This window comes from Pongo pygmaeus, chromosome 2 (genome assembly GCF_028885625.2).
Source record: "Pongo pygmaeus isolate AG05252 chromosome 2, NHGRI_mPonPyg2-v2.0_pri, whole genome shotgun sequence".
NCBI classification, from domain to species: domain Eukaryota; kingdom Metazoa; phylum Chordata; class Mammalia; order Primates; family Hominidae; genus Pongo; species Pongo pygmaeus.
Window position 1 is genome coordinate 116,392,501 of NC_085930.1, and position 14,971 is coordinate 116,407,471.

Below are 14,971 nucleotides of genomic sequence, written 5' to 3' on the forward strand. Positions count from 1 at the left end.
TTTCATGTATTTCCTGAAGTTCTTCAGCTTGCTGATTAAGTTTCTTTTCCCAGATTGATATGACATCATTGAGTTCTCGTTGATGAACCTCAGTAAGACTTTCTATTTGTTCCTTTTGGTTTGTTTCCAGTCTTGACACTGCATCACTGATTCCAGCTGAGTCAGCCTGTGCCATTTCCAGCATTTTGGCATTAAATTGTTTTTCTTTCTGACTAAGCTCTAGAGCAGTATTTTCAAGCTCTTTCTTAAGTCTGGCTTCCTGATCCAGTAATTTTTTCTTTAATGTTTCTTGCATCTCCTTTGCTTTCTGCTTAACTTTTTCCATCTTTTTTTCTTGGTTTTTAAATTTGGTTTCATATTCCTCATTCAAAATATGAATACTGTCCTCCTTGGCTGACAATTTCTGTGTGAGTATCTCAATTTCTTTCTTCTGTCCTTCTCTCATTTGTAAAATCATATTTTCCTTTTCCACTAAGATTTGCTTTGTCTGTTCCTGTTCTTTGTTACTATCTTCAAGTTTGGACTCATAGACTTGGGTTAAAGATTTTACTTTTTGCTCCATTTCACTATTTTGTTTTTCAAGTTGCTGCATTAAGTCCTGCACCTGGATTTTGTGAGCATCTAACTCAGTACAAACATCTTTCTTTTGTGCTTCAACTTCAGCAACCTGTTTGGTAAGAAGAATTCTTTCTGTTTCCAAATCCAACAACTTCTGCTGCAATTGGGCCAACCGTTCCTCATATGCTTTTGTCTGCTCATGTGTGGCACTCTGGTAAGACTGAAAAACATCCAGCTTAGCAGACACCTGCTGGAGTTCCCCTTCAGACCTTTTAATATCTGCCTCTAAATTTTCTACATGAGCCTGATGCTCTTTCAAATGCTTGTCCCTTTCCTTCAAGAGAAGCTCAAGTTGATTAATTTGATCTTTTAATGCCTTCTCAGTCCTCTGGATAGATACCTCATGTTCTTTAATGATACTGTCAACTTGCTGCTGGTGATGATTTTTCTGTTCATCCATCTTGGCCTCTAATTCCTGCTTCATTTTATCTGTTTGATCTTTCAGAAGAGAAAGTTCCTCTTCTAGTTTGTGACGGGCTTTTAATACTTCTGACAGTTCAGAAGATAACGATTCTAGTTCTGTTTGCTTCACATCAAGCTTTTCTAAAGTCTTTTCATTCATTTCTTCTATGTGGGCCTGGAAGATAATCTCTTTGTCTTTCAACAATGTTTCTTTTTCTTGTTCACACTTTTCCCTAAGTTTTTCCATTTCAGTCTGATATTGTTGCTTTAAGACTTGGAGTTTTTCGGTCCAAAGGGCATCCTGCTGATGCTTAAGGCTTTCCAATTCTGTCTTGTGTTTTTCAACCATGACTGTAATCTCCTTATTGTGCTTATTTTTTTCAGCTTCCAGATGAACAGCCAAATCTTTTGACTGATTTTTGTTTTCTTGTAAGCTTTTTTCCAAAGAACTTTCCAATTCAAGAATTCTCTGTTAATTAAAAACAGATGCATTTTTATTAAAGTATGTACTTGTCTACTAGTAATGACACACAGACATGATGTCTACCACCTACCTGAAGATCAAAATTATCATACCAAACACTAGAAAAGACAAAGAATCTATGCTCAACTACTAAAGGAATCATATAACAAAGAAAAGATTATGGCCAGGCATGGTCCAACAGTTTGGGAAGCCAAAGCGAGCAGATCACTTGAAGCCGGGAGTTTGAGACCCAGCCTGACCAACATGGCAAAGCCCTGTCTCTACCAAAACATACAAAAATTAGCCGGGCATGGTAGCATGCGGCTGTAGTCCCAGCTACTCGGGAGGCTGAGGTTGGGGAATCCCTTGAACCCAGGAGGCGGAGGCTGCAGTGAGCCGAGATCATGCCACTACACTCCAGCCTGGGCAACAAAGCCAGACTCTGTCTCAAAAACCAAACAAAAAAAAAAAAAAAAAAAGAAAAGATTACATGTTTAACCCAACTCATACTTCCAGATTCTTTCTATTTATTTGGGGAACCTTTTCAGCTGCCTACATTTTCAGTAATACTTTAACTGGATAGTAAAAAGAAATAAACCATAAAATTGATAACAGTAACTTCTGGTAGGAAGATTGGGGTTTTTTCCAATTTTTAAGGCCTACATAGTATTTTATTATTCTCATAATTTTAGAAGAAAAAGAATGTATGATTTTTCCATCTTCAAAATTATCATTTGGAAGGTTCTTTCTTTTTTCAAGAAGGAACTTACACGAATTTTAACAAACATTACTATTATCTCATGAAAATGTAATTTTGACTCTGAAGGAGTTAAATAAGGCAGAGCCACAGAATGTCAGAGGTGGAAAGGTCCTAGGGTCCTAAGGAATTACTGAATCTAATCTCTTCATGTGACAGGTGATGAAATTAAAGTATAATTAATTTAAAAATCAAACAAGTGGAAGATCTAAGCCTCCTAAGTGTCCATTTCACCCACCATGGAACCTTTTGTAAGTGTTAGTGATGGAAAAATTCAGCATGGTTTAGAACTATGAGTAAGAAGTATGGCTGTTTTACTATCTAAATCAGAGCAAAAAAGCTAACAAGTCTAAACATCAGTCAGTTTTCAAAACAGGTTGTACATTTCAAATACTGCTAAGGAAAGGATTAGACAGGGCCTTTAAAAAAACATACACTCTGGGACATACACACAAATATGTTCATTACAGGACTATGTTTAGTATGGAAAAACTGGGGAAACCAAATGCAAAAGCAACACACTAGTGTAATTAAACTGTGATATAAGCAGAGGCTGGATTACGTTCAGGACATGGCATAAGATAAACCTGGACAAGCAGGAAGGTGCCAGGGCAAGTACTGCCTACAAAATGAGCCCACTTCCTAGACATCGAGGGTGCGTATGCAATGGAGATGCTGCAGGGTCAGTGAAAAGCAGCAGACTGAGTGGCTGACAGAAATACAGCCAGCTAAAGGCAGAACCAGGAGCACCATGCAATAAACACAGAGCCTAAAGCCAAATCCACTCCCATGCATAGCTCACACTATCTAAAAATGAAGGGCATGTATACATAAATCTAATCCAGTAATCTTTGAAACTTTATACTGACTAAAGAGATAACAAATTTTCATATGCAAATAATTTCACAACTCCAGAATCTGAATATTATTAAAACTTACAGTTCTGTAAGTCTCTGCTTCTTGCTGAAGGTCCTGAAGTTTATTTTCACTTTCTGTGAGGATTGCTTTTTTCTGTAACTCTAACTCTTCTAGGGCCAAAGATGCTTGCTGTTCTTTTTCTTGGCTGATCTTCAAATATTCTGATTGACTCTTTTCCTGTGCCAAAAATAATTAATACCACCTTAAACGCACATAAATCTTCAGCATTCGCAAAGTACTTCCCCAGGAATCATTCATTTCTTTTGATCTGCACCCAGCCCTGTTGGTCAGGTAACGTCATCATCCCTCTCCTCCCATGCTCTAGTCTGCAGAAACAAGGCACTATGGCTTTTCCAGTGTGGTAATTGCCACAATTACTACTGATATGAAAAATTTTGTTCCAATAACCCCACTATGTCTGCTATTTTTCCACTACTTGACTGTTTTACAAAACACTGCTGAATGTGAAAGGTCATACAATTGCTACTACCTCATCTCTACACTCTAGAGTTCGGTATTTCTACTCTAAGTCTAGAAACTAGATTTTAAGTTTATACAGTTTGTGAGAATATCTCATTTAGAAAGAGACCCCACATGGAAAATCAAACTGAAATCAGAAGATTACTTGTGAATATATGGGTAAGATCAAGACAATATCTATAAAACAAAGCTACATTGGCTCTACCACCCCATCAATCCTTAAAAGCTTCTCTGATTGTCTTTTCATGTATCAATATTCAATTTAAAGTGTTTAGTGTTTTAAGAAGAGAAGCTCTAGACAGTACTTTTAACAGTCAATTAACATATTAAATGTTAATTTCTTAATTGAACTCCAATTAAGACAAGTGTACTTATCTATACCTATTGCTTAGAGCAGATATTGCCAACTGCTATACTTTCAGTTCACTATACTCAAGTGCACTACTTAAATTAAGGAAAGATTTTGTACCATGTTATGAGCAGGTTGATAAGAAAATACTAGTTTCCATAGCATTAATTTTAAAATATCCATTTAAATATACTATATTATTTAATGTAAACTATATTTTAAATATATCTCTATATGTCCATAAAGGAGGAAATTTTAATAGTCCACTGAATTAAGAAAAGGGCAGGCACAGGTACCCACACATGTGTATATGAAGGCTAGCTCAGTGTCCCCAAAAGTCAGTTACCCCAGTGTGAAAACTCAGAGTAGGTCTTTATGACAGGCATTTTTAGCACTATTTATTTCCCACTTTGTTCCTTAACTTTCTTGCCCCTATTTTTAATTTATGTTGTACTGTTACAGTTTAAGAATTCTTGTAAAATGCTTTAATTATTTTCTGGATCAACAAAGAAAAAAATATGTGCCCATATATGTGTAAATTTCATGACCACAGACACCCAATCATACTGTAAATCCACATGCCCCCACAGAGCAGGTTAGAGAACTTGTTAACTCATTTCAAGAATCACTGCTGCTAGAAATTCTCGGGGCCCCAGATGCAACTAAGAGTGAAAACAACAATATATGTAAGAAAGAAGATTAAAATATAAAATACTATTTATTATCCTTTTACACGGAAAGCATTTTTGAGTTACACATATTATCTTACGGATAATAATTTCATACAAAAACAAATTACATTTTTGCCACTAACACTTTTTTATGGCAACTTATATAGAAGGCTTTCATAAGTGAAGAAAAATATTTTTTGTTTTAAACTTTCAAATTATGCTATTGTAAAAAATCTTTCAACAAAAATCTCAATCTGCTTTCTGGTTGTTTTTGTTAGTTCAGGAAGTTTTTAAATTTAACTCTTTTTTAAGCCATCGTATGGACCGAAAATTAGTACTGAAATTATTCCACTTAAAATAAAAATTACTTGGCCATTTTTATTTCTTCTTCTGTAAAATGCAAGTCAGCCAAAATTTTCTCAGCCTTGAGTTCTGGGTACACTCAGTCTGATGAGATTTTCGACATTCTTCTTGAATTATGCACTCTCTTCTTGAATTATGCAGTCACTGCTTCAATTAATCTATCTTTTCCTTTTTTTGTCCCTAATCATAGCCTACTGCCAGGTGGGAGGGATGGATAAACAAACTGCTTAATGAAAGTGTGTTAGTTATACTGAATATTGACAATGAAAGAGAAATATAAATATTGAAAGAAATTGTTAAAAATTTTTAAATGTTTTAAAAAGAAAGTGTGGCCAAGCGCGGTGGCTTACGCCTGTAATCCCAACACTTTGGGAGGCCAATGTGGGTGGATCACTTGAGGTCAGGAGTTCAAGACCAGCCTGGCCAACATGGTGAAACCCCATCTCTACTAAAAATAAAAAAATAAAAATTAGCCGAGCTTCGTGGTGTGCACCTGTAGTCCCAGCTACTTGGGAAGCTGAGGTAGGAGAATCACTTGAACCGCGGAGACAGAGATTATGGAGGTTGCAGTGAGCCAAGATCTCAGCACTGTACTCTAGCCTAGGCGACAGAGCGAGACTCTATCTCATACAAAAAAAGAAAGTGTGTTAGATCAGTAAATTTAATTTTCATACAATACCAAGCTAATAAGCTCTGACAGCTTGCCTACTCCATATCCTCTCTTTATACCCAAACGTCAAGACTGCCAGTAGTCTGACTTCCAACTGGAATGCAACGGTGAGAGGATGATAACTTTGTAACTCTGAGAAGTATACCTATAGCAGAAAAAAAAAAAAAGACACTTACAAGAGCTACTTTCATTTGCTCCTGAAATTCCCTTTCTCGGGTCTGAAGCTTCTTGGTCAGTTCCTGCTCTTTTCTGGCCAGCTCCTTTTCATGAAGCTTCTGTAGCTTAGCAATTTGTTCTTCTGAGGATTTCTGAAAATGAGCCAAATAGATAATATAAGGACACCCAAAATAAAATATGTAACCCCACAACTAAATAATACTATTATAATTTACTCAAACTAATAACTTTTTAAGAAGAAAAAATCATATTCCTAAGAGAAAACACATTTCCTGCATAGATCAAAGTCATCAAAGCCATGATAGTTAAAAGAATAACCAGCAGTTTTCTTCTTATTTTAAGACAAGTGCTGCTACTGCTACAATAGACTCCATTTCCACATCTTGCAGGGATGTTCCCTACAAGTCAGGATAGGGGAGCACAGCTGAGGAATAAGGATGCTCTCAGACAGGGCACTACACTGGGTGAAGGTGCGCCCTGGGCTGCACCAATCAAATTATGGCCAGCTTTCCAGGAATGTACTATTTATTAAAAGGTACAGCCCTGGTTCTTTTTTTGGATAGGAAACCTCAATCTCATAAAAATGTCAAATCTCCTTATATAAATTTAAAAAGTTAATATATAAAAAAAAAAAACAGAATGAGGGAGCCCACTAGACAAAATAAACATGCAAGAATAACCAACACTATTTCAAAAAATAAGAGTAATAATAAGAAGCTACCAAATAGCATATTATAAAATTAGAGTAAACAGCTGCACATGGTCAGACAAAGCAATGGAACAGCACAGAGAATGCAGAAAGAAAAACTCACATTTAATACTTTAATAATTTAGTGTGTATTAAAGATAATATGGGTGGGGCATGGTGGCTTATGCCTGTAATCCCAGCACTTTGGGAGGCCAAGGCAGGAGGATTGCTTGAGCCCAGGAGTTCAAGACTGGCCTGGACAAAACAGGCAGACCCCGTCTCTACAAAAAAAAAGATAATATGGCATATCAGAGGGAGAAATGTGGATTACTAAATAAATGATATGGAGACCATTTGGTAGCCATCTGGGAAAAATTTAAGTTGAATCCTTACCTCACTCCTTACACTAAATAAATTTCAGTTGGATCACAGATGTTAACAGTAAAAAAAATAAAACCATAAAAGTGCCAGAAGAAAACATCAAATTTTTAAAAAATTATCTCAGGACTGAACATGTGTTTTTAAATTAAAAAAAAAAAAAATCCACATAGCATTTAAAGAAAAGCCTTATAAATTCAACTACAAGGAAAAAAAAAATTCTACAAAAACAAGTTGTAAATAAAGTCAACAAATAACAAACTGAGAAAATTATTTGGCTAAAAGGACCTATGTCCAAAGGGCTAATTCTCACTATAAACAAAGAGCTCTACAAATCAATAAAAGACCAACAGCCCAACAGAAAAGTGAGTCAAGGATTTGGCCAAATAACTTAAATAGAAAAAAATATGTATCATACTGCTAAGAGTTATATATATTAGAATAATTTTTTTAACTTATAAACTTGGAAAGATAAAGTTAGATAAGGCCATCTTTATGGGGGGGGGGAACATATTCTGATACATTGTTTGTGAGGGTATAAATTGTCTTCCACAGACCTCACAGCAACTAGGCAACAATTAAAACTACATGTAATCTTTGCTTGAGTTAATATTCCACTTCTAGGCATCTACCCTAAATAAATACAAATGTGAACAAGTATGAATAAGAATATTCACAGGCCAGGCACAGTGGCTCACGCCTGTAATCCCAACAATTTGGGAGGCCAAGGCAGGTGGATCACCTGAGGTCAGGGGTTCAAGACCAGCCTGGCCAACATGGAGAAACCCCATCTCTACTAAAAATATAAAAATTAGCCGGGCATGATGGCACACGCCTGTAATCCCAGCTACTCAGGAGGCTGAGGCAGGAGAATCACTTGAACGTGGGAGGCGGAAGATGCAGTGAACCGAGATCACACCATTGCACTCCAGCCTGGCGACAGAGCAAGACTCTGTCTCAAAAAAAAAAAAAGAAAAAAAAATTCATAATTTGCAATAGCATAAACTGAAAACAATCTAAATATCTATCAACAGGAAACTGATTAAATTACAGGACATTCATACAATGGAATCTTGAGCAGCCTTTAAAATAAATGGAGTATCACTATGAATTATCAACTACCAATGGCTAAGGAACAATCTCCTAGAAAGATTATTAAGTGGAAAAGCAAAATATAGAACATTCTATATAACATGCTGTCTTTTGTGTTTAAAAAAAGAAAAAACTGAATTTTTAAAAATGATGTCAGGATTGTCCATGTGGTTTTTAAGTTAAAAAAAAAAAAAAATCCAGATACCATTTAAAGGAAAGCCTAATAAATCCATCTATAAGGAAAAGAAAAAAAAAATTAGAGAAGAAAAGAGAAATTATATACACAGGCTATCTCTGGGAAATATACTCAAAAAGGAAAACAGCACTTTTCTTTGGGAAAACACGGGAATCTTTTCACTACATACTTCATATCTTCTGATTTTTATACCATATGTCTATATTATTACCTTTCAAAATAATACATTATTTTTAAGTTGTTGGAGTCCATGATAACATTACTTATCACATCATATGACTATTTTAAAACTTAAAATACAGTCAGGCAGTTATAGTTAAGGTCTTATATATCCAATAATTGGCCACAAATAATTTCTACTTTGCAAATTACCTATAGTTCAGCAGGAAGAAGAAAACGAAAGAAATATAATTTGCCCCCCTCAATGCCTGTTATACACTCATAAGTAAAAGCACAGAAACCTTACCATGAGTTATAGAAATGCATACTGAAACTCTGAAATCTAAGCCTCATCTATTCAGATCTATAATTTATCTTAAGCCATTTTAGTGGCCATAATCAAATATCAAGAATATAAATGGGGAGTCAGTAAAGAAATAAGATAAAATGAGCAAAGTGGCAAGAAAGGCAAACATGACAGGAGGAAAAACAAGCAAAAAAACAAAGCAGAAAAAAATGGGTGAGGAAGGAAGCTGGGAGCAGGGAGGGGCCATGATGATATGTTCATATTTCTGAAAAATCGAAAACCTATGGGATTTTAAAAATTCATTAATTTCTAAGAGATGTTTCCAAAAAGCTAACTTTTAAAGTGAGGTCTATCTATATTAAGCGTAACCAGAACATTAAGTAATAATGATCCTTTAAAACATTTAAACAATCTAGCCCCTCAGTCACTTACTCCCTCATTCCCTCAACACACATTAGGCAAGTACATTCTTGGCCAAGTTCTTTGGAGGATATCCTACTGAAGTAGCTAAGTAGCCTATCTTCAAGGTGCCTAAGAGTCGGGGAGCCACAGAACAGTTAAGGCACATCTCAGTTTATAACATAGTCCACTGGAGAGAAAGCAAAGCTTAAAAGGTTCCAAAGAATTACCTAAGTATTAAATGCATTTATCTATCAAAAATTTTACTACATCCTGAATATCAGGAAACAGTCAATGTCTAAAATACAAACAAACTCTTCTTTACAGTCAAAGAGTGTAAGGAAAAACACACTTAAATTTCAAATTTGTTGTAGCCCATTTCATTACAGAATTATTCTTACTTTCATTACATCAACAACCTCCTGTTTCACCCGACTTAATTCCTGTTGAAGACTGATGCGTTCCTCCTCACTTGTTTTTTCGATAGTTTTTATTTGTTCATCCATTTCTGCCTTCAGTTTTCTCCGTGCTTCCTCTGTTTTTTGGGCTGTACTCAAAGCTTTTTCAAGTTCCTCAAAAGCTATAATGAAAACAGCAGAAAACAAGTATCTCAAGAAATATTATCATTGAGCTAAAGTGTTTTACATTCAATTTTTCAGAACTAAGAGCAGCAGTAGCAGGATAGGTTAAAAAACTCATCACTGTTCTAAGCCAAGAGATACTGGAGTTGTTGAACAAAGCCACAAGAAACATTCAGTCACCAAAACCAATTTGTCACTGAGTTCTGGATTAGGATATTAAGACTGTTTATATGAGCCTAAGCTTAGAAGTTTGGAAAAAATAAATTACTGAAGGCTCTCCATTCTCTACCAGTTTCCTTATGGATAGTACATTTAAAGAAATGAAGACATGTCCCTATTTCTGTACTGTATAATTTCAATTGTTTTTCGTTTGCTCTAAAGTTCTTATCATCAATAATTATGTAATACTATTATATACTCACTATGACACTTTTAAGAATGGAAAAACTATTCTTAGGCATATTTTATTTTTAAAAACTTCTTAACTATATAATAAAAGAGCAGAGATTTTTGTTTCTTTTTTAAACATTTACTGGCTGAATATTTTGAAATGAAACTTACTATTTGTATAAGTTTCAAACCAGCGTTGTTTCCAGGTGACTGGAAAGAAATCTTTACCTGATTCAACAGTATTATAGAAAGGCACTACCACAGCAGGGGGTTTTTGGGTAAGATAAGGAAGAATTCAGGCTCTGCAAAAATAATCATCTTGGCTAGAGTAGTAAGGTTTTTTTCGTGTGTGTGTTTGTGTGTGTGTGTGTGTTTGAGACGGAGTCTTGCTCTGTCACCCAGGCTGGAGTGCAGTGGTGTGATCTCAGCTCACTGCAACCTCTGCCTCCCGGGTTCAAGTAATACTCCTGCCTCAGCCTCCCAAGTAGCTGGGACCACAGGCATGCACCACCATGCCTGGCTAATTTTTGTATTTTTAGTAGAGATGGGGTTTCACCATATTTTTCAGGCTGGTCTCAAACTCCTGACCTCAAGTGATCCACCCACCTTGTCCTCCCAAAGTGCTGGAATTACAGGCATGAGACACTGCATCTGGCCAGGTCTTTAAGGAAGCCAAACAGCTCAACATTATCAAACAAAATCAGATAGGATGGGTGCAACAGGTGTGTAACTTGGCACCAAAAATACATACGTGTGACCCGGCACAGTGGCTCATACCTGTAATCCCAGCACTTTTGGAGGCTGAGGTAGGTGAATTACCTGAGGTCAGGAGTTCAAGACCAGCCTGGCCAACATAGTGAAATCCCATCTCTACTAAAAATTAGCCTGGTGTGTTAGCACACGCCTGTAATCCCAGCTACTCGGAAGTCTGAGGCAGTAGAATCACTTTAGTCTGGGAGACAGAGGCTGCAGCAAGCTAAGATGGTGCCACTGCACTCCAGCCTGGCTGACAGAGCAAGACTTTTGTCTCAAAAAAAAAAAAAAAAAAAAAAAAAAACGTGTGTGTTTACGTGTATTTCTGTATACAGATGGTCCCTGACTTATGATGGTCTTAGATTTGTCAACTTCACAATGGTGCAAAAGCAATACTCATTCAGTACACTCCTCCATTTAATAATAAAGTTATGTCTGGATAAGCCCTTCACAAGTTGATACTGGTATTTTCAACTTACAATGAATTTATCAAATTCTAACCCCATCATAAGTCAAGCAGGATCTGTATATGCCTGTGTATATGTGTACGTATATGTGGGTTGTATATGTATGTATGCACACACACACATGCATTATTAGCATAATGATACCCTAGGAAAGTCCTACTGCTACTGTCATCCTAGATTATTTCCTTTAGTCCTCACAGAAGTCTCCAGCCTTCCCTCTACTATTGAGATAGACTATAAACAAAACTCAGTTTTCAAGATGGGTGTGTAATCCTACCAAGAAACGTATGTCCCAGGGAGACAGTTGTTCACTGACATATATAATATTTTCACTTCCAATGGTATAAGAAATGTAGGAACTTCAACCTATGGCAGCTCAGAAAAAAAGGCCTTTCATTAACAATTTGGTTTAACACAGTGGTTTGGGCACAGGAATTGCAAGCCTGAAGACAAACATCTATTCTAAAGCATTTTATTAAAGGCAAATTGCCAAGAGAAGGGTGAATTCTGGTAACAACAGGGAAAGGCAACTTAGTTTGCCCAATCGTTTAAAAAATAATTTATCTGGCAACCATGTATCTTTTTTTTTTCTTTTGAGACGGAGTCTCATTCTGTCACCCAAGCTAGAGTGCAGTGGCGAGATCTCGGCTCCCTGCAACCTCTGCCTCCCAGGTTCAAGCGATTATCCTGCCTCGGCCTCCAGAGTAGCTGTGACTACAGGCGCCCGCCACCAGACTCGGCTAATTTCTGTATTTTTAGTAGAGACAGAGTTTCACCATATTGGTCAAGCTGGTCTCAAACTCCTGACCTCGTGGATCCGTCGCATTGGCCTCCCAAAGTGATTATCTTGTATATAAAAAGCAAATCTATCCAATTTATTTTATATGCCCAAAGTATAAAACTGATACTCAAATAAGGTCTAAATTTCAAAGGAATATTAATTAGCTGAAATCATATATAAAGATTCCTATTGCCAGATGCAGTGGGGGGCTCATGCCTATAATTCTAGCACTTTGGGAGGCCAAGGTGGGAGGATTGCCTGAGCCCAGGAGTTCAAGACCAGCCTAGACACAGTGAAATCCCATCTCTACAAAAAAATTAAAAATTAGCCAGGCGCCGTGGCTTGTACCTGTAGTCTCAGCTACTCTGAGCAGCTGAGGTGGGAGGATCACTTAAGTCTGGGAGGTCAAGGCTTCAGTGAGCAGTGATTGTGCCACTGCACTCCAGCCTAGGTGACAAAGTGAGACCCTGTCTCTCAAAAAAAAAAAAAAAAAAAAAAAAGATTCCTACTCTAACTTTACTGGCATTTGCCTGCAAACCCCAAAATGATAATCCTTAGATATAAATATGTTGGAAACAAAAATGGTGTCTTTGTTTTACATATTCTTTTACTATAAATTCTAACGTCAAACATACAGAAAATATGGAAATAATTAATGCTTACTACTAACAAGAAATTAGTTCCCTCACTTAAAAAAATCAGTCAAGTAAAGTGACTAATTATGGGAAAGATTCTGAAACAAAATGCTTACTGCCTAATTAGTTTGTGTTGAAGGTTTAAACGCTGCAGGAATGAAAAAAGGTATGACGATGTCTTTTAATGCTTAGATGTCATCAGCACCTTTTCATTATTATCCAGCATATAAAATTGCATCTCAGCATTTCTGAGTAATTCACAGAAATATCTTCAGTCAGGCTCTGGAGAAACTGAAGACAGTTTTGATACCCTTTCAGCAAAATAAGAGTTTAAATGAAAACCTTTTGTCAATTAAGTAAAATAAAACAAAACTATGTAGTCAATCCTAGTGAATTTTCTGTTTTCATTTTTTAAATTCCAGAATCCAGCACAGTATAAAAAAATAAACGTAATGTTCTCACCTTTTCAAACAACAAAATATCCATGCCACAAGTTCCTGTTTAGATATAATTTTCTGCTAATTAAGTTTTCTAATCTACTTAGTAAATTTCAGGATATTCTTCTATATACAGTCGAATTTTAGTGTTTAATCCACTAAAACAGTTTGTCCAAGTCACCTTATTATCCATCATACAACGATGAAAGTAGGATGGATTTGGTTTCACAGTTCTTTTCATCTAAATTTAACCCTCTCCCCCACTTTCCAGTACCATGTCAGGGAACCAAATAATTTCACACCTAGAAAGAAACCACTGAAATCTTTCATTGACATATGGTAACTGAAGCATCCAAATTTTCCTTCAGATGTTAAATCAACTTGAATATATAAGCCTGATGATAGAACTTTAAAACTGGCTTTAAGCAATGATCCATACCTTGCAATATTTTTAAAAACTAAGAATGCTGACATGGATCGAGCTCCATTGGGCAATGTTTCTTACTGAAGCAGAATTTCTGAGCCAATCAATTACTAATGGCTTTCAACTCTCAACAAAATGCAGTATGTTATACTTCTTTCTGACACAAAACCCACTGCTTTCCACCTCCCCATCGTGCTTTAAGGAAATGTTAAGTAGCCAAAAAAAGCGGTGGGGAAAGGCATTTATATTTTATATATATATATTATCCAAACACAGAAAACACAGTTCAAACCCATTATGGATTCTACACTGTATCACAAATGAAGCCACTTCCTCACAGGAAATCTGCCTCCAACACTGAGTCTCATCACTATGTTTAAAGAGGATATACTGAGAGTTTACTTACTACCCAGAAACATCTCACCTGAACTTGTAACCCCCAGAAATGGTGCCCACAGCCTACTAATATTCTAAAACTGAATTCCCTACCCTTTCCAAAGTGAAACTAGGATTTTAACGTAAGTACTAAAAAAGTATGTTCAAAATGTCTAGACAATTTATCTTTCAAATTCCCAACAAAAGATAAGTGAGTGGGGAGAAATAAAGCGTGCATCAGTCACAGCTGACAAGTCTTCTGCCAACATGCAAGAGTGCATGGGAAAACCACAGTCACGGCACACATCAATAGGAAGGCTAAGCACGAACTGCCGCAGAATGTTGCAAGAACACACTGTGTTCTTCCAAAGCAAAATTCAATGTATCTCAGGCAATTTTTATTTAAAAAAAAAAAAACACACACATACACTTGAAAAATACTTTCAGGTCAATCTTTAATGAACTGTAAGTATGATCCTCTGTCAGTTAAGTAAAATGCAGGGCAGACCCTTTATTGCTAGCTCCTCACTTTCCACTTCAGATGAGGTTCACTCACATCCATGGGAATTATAAAAATGGACAAATGCTCTCTATAAGGGTTAAATGAGAAAGGTTGACAATCTGTAGCTCAATAATCCAACCATTCAGTCATCAAATACATACTTAGCAGCTGTTTTACCAACTGCCAAGCATATGCTAGGTATTAAGTGACAAAGAAAATATTTCACAAAAAGCTGAAGTAGTAAGAAAAGGGAATAAAATAACTAATCCTTAGATACAGCTAGGAAGAATGTGGCATTGTTTTTGCTACTCCAGCACTTCTTAGGATACTCCTCATCCTGAGCATCCTAATCAATTATAATAAGAAATGCCAGAATTCTGAGGTTTCATGCAGCATTACTGTTTTGTTACACTGTCCCAGAGAACACTTTACTATGTGGTTAACAAGACCCACTTCTACTCCCAGTGTAGGAAATACACAAAAATGCAGAAATGTGAAAAGGCTGTTAACCTCTAGATTAACTGATGATCCTAACAAGC

The 14,971-nt window shown here is 36.3% G+C and overlaps 1 protein-coding gene across 12 annotated transcripts in view; it reads right to left on the reverse strand.

Annotated features, from left to right (window-relative positions):
• The window catches only part of GOLGA4 (golgin A4), a 123,675-nt gene that overhangs the window by 42,242 nt on the left and 66,462 nt on the right, over window positions 1–14,971 (reverse strand). For all 12 annotated transcript variants that reach the window (XM_054481137.2, XM_054481135.2, XM_063662039.1 and 9 more), the window contains 4 exons: window positions 9,489–9,667; window positions 5,868–5,999; window positions 3,180–3,335; window positions 1–1,489 (listed from right to left, as the gene is read on the reverse strand). The exon at window positions 1–1,489 is cut by the window's left edge and continues 2,749 nt beyond it. In XM_054481137.2, the coding sequence (XP_054337112.1) occupies window positions 1–1,489; window positions 3,180–3,335; window positions 5,868–5,999; window positions 9,489–9,667 (1,956 nt within the window). The remainder of the gene's footprint in view (window positions 1,490–3,179; window positions 3,336–5,867; window positions 6,000–9,488; window positions 9,668–14,971) is intronic.